We start from the raw sequence: 8,605 nt of genomic DNA, 5'->3' as shown, positions 1-8,605 counted from the left end.
AGATTTTTCTACAAAATTCATATATAGGAAGATTTAATAACTAATATTTTAGTAGATATCAAAGTCCTAAATATTATGATTTTTACCTAATTCAAATAAGGAACAATTTAATAACCAAAACTTTAGTTGATTTATCCTAAATATTAGAAAAATAATTAAATTACGATTTTATCTAATGTGAAGTCTATTTTTAAGGGTAAAAAAAACGGACAACAATTTGCTAAGGGTCTTCGTGCTTTTAATATAGTATATATATATATATATATATATATATATATATATATATATATAAGCATGAACACAATATTGAGAAACTAAAATAGACTTAAAATTTCAATAAGCTTATCATAAATCTGGTTATATTGGTAAAAAAACACTAAACTAAATATGAAGGTTTTAATAAATACGGACACTAAATTTCTTAGGTAACAAGAAAATCATCGTTGGGTTATAACATTATTTCAAATAGGTCCCAGTTTGCAATATTTCAAATTTGAAAAACGATGGAGTTTTCCAAAATAGAACTTTATATCCACTCCTAAATTTAATTAGTTTGAAGCCTCCAGATTCCATCACTCTCCGTGACATCCACTTGCTCTAAGAATTTTTTTCTTCTTTTCACTATTTTGTAGACGAGGCGTGATGGTAAAATATCCATCTATATATATTGATTTTATTATATTAACTTATAACTATTGATATTATTATAACTACAATCAGATATTAACCATAACTCTAATAAGTTGGTTATTAAATGTTGAACGATTATTATATCCTTTAAAAGCTAATTTATTTATTCCAAAATATAATTTCATATTGAATAAAATGATAATATTTGAGATTTTTCCTAATACCCAGAGAATAGTTTGACCGTTGAATCACTTGTTGACTACTTATTTTTTTGGGTTTAAAATTAAGCTCCAAAATATGAGCATCCTTCTATGTATCAAAATATTTTGGCCAAATGGATACGCAACCACTTAAACTTGTCCTAACTTTTTGTTTAGATACCTAAACTAAGTTTACTATCTATCAAATACTTAAACTAGATAAGAACTGTACCAATTGAACACAATCTGTTGACATGGCAAGTCATGTGTATCTCACTTAACATGGGCGCGTAATGGCCACAAAAATATAATTTTTTTTTTCTAGCTGTCTTGTTATTCGTATTCACAGTCATTTTCATCTTCAAAGCCAAAATTCTTGTAGGAGAAAATAGAGTTTCACCGGAAAATTTTTGGATGAGCTGTAATCATTTTTTCTTCATGTGTTAAGAGACCCAAATCTGCCTTCATCGTCTTCGCCAAAAAATATTTGAGACACAACAAATACGGATTCAAATTTAATTAGCCCTCAAATTAGAACTTGACAACTTTAAAATATAGACTATAAAAAGTCATGCTCTCAATGAGCTAGATAATGGCAAGAAAGCTTTTTAGGAACTCACGAGCAAGCTCCAAATGCCAAGTAGATCAAACAAAGCGGACACTGATGCAGCCAAAGCTATGAGCTAGAGAGCTCAAAGATGAGAAATCTGACAAGCTCCCAATTGGTTATGGGTTATGACATTAGCAATGAGCTTGCCTCATTTTTCGGATACAAGATGAGCATGAAGAAGTTTTTAAAAACACCTATGGAAGACGGTGGTTCAGAAACCTTTATTAAAATAAATGTACGATAGGTCGTAAGCTTAGTTTAAGTGTCTAAATGAAAAGTTGAGACAAGTTTAAGTGTCTCCAAATGTATTTGGCCAAATATTTTTTAACGGAAAGTTCAAGTTCATTCATTATTGTATATATAAATAAGGCTTAGGTAAGATATGGTTACAATGCATAAGTATAAAACTATAAGTACATACTCCCTTAAAAGTTAAAATTATTAATAATTTAAAATATTTAAATACTATTTATAAAAAATATGGTCAAAAAAAATCTTGTTTAAAAACTATTTACAAAAAAAGTAATATGTTTATTTTTTTTTAAACAGAGAGAGTATTTCATACTTCTAACTAAATTAAATTGATCACTTTTGCACAATCAGATGACCACCAATCATTTTAAATTCAAGTACTACAGTAATCTAATAATATTGATTTTTAACGTTTAAATGATTGTTGTATTTTTTCACGTGAATTGCTTTATGAAAATTCTTCTTCCCGGATGTATATGCAATTTTCTCATTAATTGAATTTGTGATTTTATAATTGATTAAATATTTATGTGCCATTATTAACGTGCAACGCACGTTCATAGAAACTAGTCTCTATAAAAATACAAAAAAAGAGATAAAATAGAAAAATAGTTTCTGCACCGAAATACTTTTACAGCTAATTGGATTGGATAATTGACTAATTGAGTGGTATGTATCTAGTAAAACTAACCATATAATTAGATATTTCTATAGGAGCTACTCTCTGTACAAGTTAAGTTACAACACCTCGCCATATTAGGCAAGATTCTTCCGACCGATCTTTTTATGTTATATTTTACTTATATACTACTAGTTTTTTGGGTGATGCACACAAATAACCATCAAAGTGAATAATCTCTAATTTTTGTTCTCGCTTGTCCGTTCTTCACTTGCTCATGGACGATATTTTTAACTTTTTGACCTTGAATTTCTGTCCATGAGGCATGCAGGGTCAAAAATTAAAGGCCACCCAAAAAAAATATCATATTTCAGTAATTTTTTATAATTTTTTACCTATAACAATAACAACTATCATTATAAAAATACGATCTTTCTAAAATTACCTCTATATAGAAGCCTTACATAAATATTTATTTATTTATAACAAAAAATCAATCTACTAATTATATTTTATTGGAGACGAAACTAGAATAAATTTTATAAGTTCAAACGGGAAATTTGGAATGTCAAAAATACTTTTTTCTATTTTAGAGTTTAAATTCTTGTACATACAACTAGTTATGGATCTATTAGAAATATATTACTACCTTTTTAAATTTTAAATTAATAATATATAAATATCTTGAGATTTTTTTTAATACTTTATTTTATAATATAAGAAAATAAAAGATTAATCTAGGTGAATTTTGTTTATAACGATCAAATAAAAACTAAATATAAAATATTATTACAGGCGCATAATAGCCAATAACATGCAAAAAAAGGTTCAAATGGACGATGTGTTTTAGATAGACTTGATTGTAATCATTGTATGTTAAAAATTAGAGTAGAAATGGCGTGAGCTAGCCACTTTTTAATATGGTATTTAATTTATATCTAGTATTTTTAATATTGAGCAAAAATAGCCACTACTTTATTAAAATTAATACGAAAAAATGTTTTTACCTTTTCTTTATTAGTGCCGTGTAAATATTAAGGACACCGTATCCTTAACATTTACACTGCACACATGAAGTTAAGGACGCCATGCCCTTAACATTTATACTGCACATATGAAGTTAAGGACATTATGTCCTAAAGTTTAACAACGGAAGGTGCAAATATATGACAGTTTGTCCTTAATATTTATACAACATTCATGAAGTTAAGGACACCATGTCCTTAATATTTACACAATACTCATAAAGTTAAGGACATAATTTCCTTAACATTTACACTACACACATGAAGATAATGACACCATGTCCCTAACATTTACACTGCACATATAAAGATAAGGACATGAGGTCCTAAAGTTTAATAACAGAAGGTGCAAATACAAGTTAAGGACATTATGTTCTTAATATTTACACTGCACATATGAAGTTAAGAACATGATGTCCTAAAGTTTAATAACGGAAAGTGCAAATATAAGACACGTTGTCCTTAATATTTACAGAACATTCATAAAGTTAAGGACACCATGTCCTTAATATTATATAGCACCCATGTCTAGCACATGGGTATTTTAGTCCAGGCGGATAAAAATTTATTAAGCACTGCCTAAAAAGTAAATATATTTTAAACTGTGGCTAAAGAATAAATACATCTCTAATTAGTGACTAACTGTGCACTTCCCCCAAGATTAGAAGTACCATTTTACCATGTTCTTCTCTTTATCTTGGGCCAATCTTGGGCCTCCTCATTTGGGCTATAGTCCGTTTATAAGTCTCACCCAGCCCATTGTCACGCTTGAACCTTAGTTGGCGGTGAAGCGTGAATCTTTTTCTTTCGACTGTTTTCCGCTGTCCCCTCTTTAAACCCTAGTTTTTTTTTCAGTCACTAATCTCTCTCCTCTTGGCTCATATTTGCTCTTGAATTTCTTCAATTTGATCGAAGATGAGGTAAGTTTTACTGCTATTTTATGCTTCGAGTTTGTTCTTTTTAAAGTTTTCATCTTCTCTGCTTGCAATTTTACGGATTAGCTTGAGTTGGATGATCTGGTTTCCCTGAAAACGTAAAACTCCTATAATTTTAGGTTTTTTCTTGTCATTATATTAATTCCTTTAGCAGATTACATATGTTAGACCACGTTCGTTCCTAATATTAGATGGTCTGGTAAAGCAAATTTTCAGACCAGGAAATTGAAGTATTTTATCTATATTTTCTGGACCAAATATGTACAGCTTTTGGGATTCTTGTTTTTTGGCTTTAAAGAAAAATGATTTACTAGCAATGGGATGAAATAGGTCTGAATAGAGTGAATAGATATAGAAGATTCATATACTCTACCTTAGCTAGTTTGGGACCAAGGCATTGTTGTTGTTTTTGTTGTGTTGTTCTTTGTTTGGAGGGTTCCTTTTTTTCCTTTTGGGTCCTTTTTTCTTTTGTTTTGATGATTGCTCTGTTTGGACTAGCTTGCGCGCACCTCGATTATTACACTTGGTAGCTGGCTACTTGCTAACTCCCACTAGCATACTGGTAACTCTACCCACAAAGGCTTAGGCAGATGAGAAGAAATCACCTATCGTTTTTTGCCTCTGCTAGGCTACACCTTTGGGTACAATAAACGAAGACTTCCTTTTTCTTAAAAAAAGTAGAACTTTTCCTTATATTGTGTTTATTGGGTTTCCTGTTGCATGAACTCTTGCCTTTGTAAATAGGGATGGTTGCTTCTCTAGCTCTTTATTATTACTGCTCTTAATTCCTTTTGTTGACTCTGCACTTTATCAAGCTTAAACTTATGTTATCTCATGCAAATCAGTAGTAGAATCCTTTTTTGGCTAGATTAAAAGGCTAACAGGACAGTTGGATTTATATAATGGTAGAAATTAGAAAGAAAAAAAACCTGGTTATTTTCTCATGTTTTGTTGCTGAATTTTGATGTTTCTATATTTTTGCTGATTCTTATGTTAATCAAATATTAGCAAAGTGAAGGTTCCTAATTCGTTTTCCTTTTTTCTTTTGCTCTTTTGCAGTCGGCCAATGGAAGAGGATGCCCCTGTAAGTCAGCTTACTTTGCAAGTGTTTTGCCTATATATAGCTTTCATTATTGATTTCATATTTTTCCCTTGGCTTTTCCCTGTGTCGTTAACTATTATATTTTAGGGCCTGTCTACTGGTTAATTCTTGTTTTCTTTTCTCTCTTCTTTTCACCTTAGTGCCATGTATTCAATTAGATTTTCTTTTGTTGGTACTTGGTAGCCATCATCCTTCCCGTATGCGATACATCTAGTATTTTTTAGAAAGAGAATAGGATTTACACCTCCTCTTTCAGTCGGAACAAGAAATTGTTTGAGATAGTTTGAAGTCATTATTGACAGAGTTTTTTTCAACCTGTCACATTGGCTATTGACATGCCTTAGGTTAAATCATTTGAATCACCACTCTTAAAACAAATGACAAAAACAGTTGGAACTTTAAATAATAATATAACTTCTTTTTGTATTAAAAGGCGGTTTCGGGCCAACTTGCGGACCTTCACTATTACACAAGGTACCTGCTACCTCTCACTAGCACTATTACCTCTCCATAGCACAGTTACAGGTCTCACTAACATGGTTATAGGGTAACTCTGCCACCAAGGCTTAGGCAGATGGGAAGAATCACCTAATATTTTGTCCCTGTTGGTATTGGTATTTAAAAGCTGGTCTCCAAGATTTGTACCCACTTTATTACCCATTAGACCACACCTTTGGGTGCTTCAAATAACAATATAGCTACCAAAAATTATTTGAAGATCCTTTATTGGTGGATATGTAATATGGTGCAGCAATTGGCATGATGGTTATAGCATATAAACTTGAGTTCCTTTCTACAACATCAGGTGCATTAAAAAATGGAGTATGTTATTTCTTCAATGTATTTTCCCTATATATATGCAAAATACAAAGTATAAAAATTTATTGGTTGAAATAGTTGATCTAGAAGACTTTATGTTCTAACCCTGGGTTGCACTCACCTCCATGCAAGTGTTGTCGGTCTTTTCTCGTCTTGCAACATTGGATTTCCTGGAAGCTTGGTTTAAATTTTGTTCTTCTTTAACAGACATCCTATTCTCATTTCTTTTCGTCTTGGTTTGTTCATCCATACACATGACCTTATTGTTCATTTTCCATATGCATAAGTTTTAGCTTCAAAATTGTAATTGGTACATTATCCAGCTTAAGAACATAGTGAGTATATGCCTTTCTATTTTGGTTTTATGGAGGGATGGACCTCGTTGGTCCCCAGTGAATCTGACCTTTGTGTTTGCTAATGGAGCCCCTTTTTTTTGCAGGTGAAAAATGAGGAAGAGGAGTTCAACACTGGCCCACTTTCTGTCCTGATGATGAGTGTTAAGAATAACACACAGGTATCTAATAGACTTTAGCGCCTTTACTGATGTCTTTTTTATGTCATGCTTGTGTAGTATACTAATTATATAAAAATTGACTAAAGCTGATCTAGAGCCTTATTTATGTCGTCCATTTGCTTTCTAAGTCATGTCAGTGTACTTTCTCATTTGTCATAGATCTCAATTTCAGTACTCTAGAACTAAATGCAATCTTGAGTTTTTATGTGAAAGAGCATCAACATTGCAGTTGTCTTACAGATTTCATTCTGGCTGTTTTCTGGTTTGTAGGTGCTCATCAACTGTAGGAACAACAGGAAACTTCTCGGTCGTGTGAGGGCGTTCGATCGTCACTGCAACATGGTGCTTGAAAATGTTAGAGAAATGTGGACTGAGGTTGGTTTTTTCCTGGGTTTTCTTAGTCAATTTGTTTTGGATAATGTGTCTTGGGTCTTGGATTTGTAACTTGCGCCAGAGAGCTCCACTTATCTAAGTTGTGAATGTTTGTTCTTCAGGTTCCCAAGACTGGAAAAGGAAAAAAGAAGGCTCAACCTGTTAACAAAGATAGGTTTATTAGCAAGATGTTCCTTCGGGGAGATTCTGTGATCATTGTCCTCCGGAATCCCAAGTAGAGGTATTGCTGGATCTTTCACGTTTTTATTTATGGCGGTTGGAGTAATTTGAGTTAAATTGCGAGCTGGTTCTTCATTTCATCAGCCCATCTTTGAATTGCAATTCCCTTTTAACCGGCTATTATGCAATCAAGTGTTTGGTACACAAAATGTGAATGCTAAGGAAGTTTTTTGAATTCATTTTTGAGAAATTTATCAACAATTTAAAATGAAATTTGGAACTTCAGAAATGATTTAACGCTATCGTTTGATAAGTGTCATTTTGTAAATGAAATGCTGAGTGAGCTGTCATCTGGGGTAATAATACCATGGTAGGAAGATTAATGGTAGGAAATGACAGCAAGAGAAATTTCAGTTTTTTTTCAAGCTAGGAGTATGGAGACAAAGGTTTTTGGTATTTGGTGAACGTTGAAAATGGTTCATAAATGAGATAATGGTCTTACAAAAATGAGGAATCATTTGTGTAATTTTGGATACGGAAGATGGGAAGCTCAATGGTAGGGACTAGGAAACAATTCTAGGATGAAAATCTGCATGGTGTATTACTAAAAGAGCTCGCCTCATGCAGAAAATGCCCCCTGCTAGTGCGGAATAAGGAATTAGAGAATCGTGTACACACTATTTTCCTTACATTTATATGAAGCTATTTCCGTGAGCATCCTGAAATGAATAATTTCCTATGTGTTTGTGCTTTTCTACTTGAGATACGTTTTGTGAGCGTTACAAATTCATGATTTGTTTTCCGGATGGCCCAATATTGGGCACATCGGTGTTCTGACATCCTTTCATTTTCGTGTATTTATCTGTTTTCCCTGATTTCTTTGTAATGCTAATTACACTTGTGCAATGTAGCTGAACCGGGTTTGTGAGTGATTTGGAGCAAAATTTGTGAAGCAGCTAGGAGGTTCGTATTCAGGAATTTACCTTGGTAGAACATCGACTTGATTACTGGATTGTGCTGTAAGACTTGAAATAGGATTTTGCTGTTCTGCTACGTACTGTTATCTACTTCAGGGACCCCTTGTAAACATTGGAGTTTAAAGTGGTTTCTTTTATGTTGAATGTTATGATCGGCTAATGTGTAGGATACCTACCTTTCATAACTCCAGATACAGTGGTAGGATATACTTAACCATGCTCGAGTTTTGGTACATGCATCGGCAGGAACATGAACTAGGCGAGTTTGAAATGGTGGTAAAGATAACCAAATGAATGAATACGATAAATAAAGCTTAATTTTTCACCCATACCCGTTAAACTGCGTTCTATTCATGGTTGCAAGACAGTG

General features: G+C 32.5%; 1 protein-coding gene across 1 annotated transcript; it reads left to right on the top strand.

Annotated features, from left to right (window-relative positions):
* Positions 1-4,106: 4,106 nt before the first annotated feature.
* LOC107815122 (uncharacterized) lies at positions 4,107-8,379 on the top strand. The gene is made up of 6 exons (XM_016640641.2): positions 4,107-4,256; positions 5,331-5,355; positions 6,632-6,706; positions 6,977-7,081; positions 7,201-7,319; positions 8,170-8,379. Exons 1-5 carry the CDS (start codon positions 4,252-4,254, stop codon positions 7,315-7,317), a joined length of 327 nt encoding a protein of 108 aa, XP_016496127.1. The 5' UTR covers positions 4,107-4,251; the 3' UTR covers positions 7,318-7,319; positions 8,170-8,379.
* Positions 8,380-8,605: the final 226 nt, after the last annotated feature.

Source organism: Nicotiana tabacum, chromosome 19 (genome assembly GCF_000715075.1).
Source record: "Nicotiana tabacum cultivar K326 chromosome 19, ASM71507v2, whole genome shotgun sequence".
NCBI classification, from domain to species: domain Eukaryota; kingdom Viridiplantae; phylum Streptophyta; class Magnoliopsida; order Solanales; family Solanaceae; genus Nicotiana; species Nicotiana tabacum.
The sequence above is the reverse complement of the archived record's forward strand: the minus strand, read 5'-3'. Positions and strand labels throughout refer to the sequence as shown.

Excerpts from the sequence above, each read along its gene's own strand:
- LOC107815122 (XM_016640641.2), top strand. Across the intron at positions 5,356-6,631 it reads CAATGGAAGAGGATGCCCCT|GTGAAAAATGAGGAAGAGGA; the intron begins GTAAGTCAGCTT and ends TTTTTTTTGCAG. Across the intron at positions 6,707-6,976 it reads GTGTTAAGAATAACACACAG|GTGCTCATCAACTGTAGGAA; the intron begins GTATCTAATAGA and ends TCTGGTTTGTAG.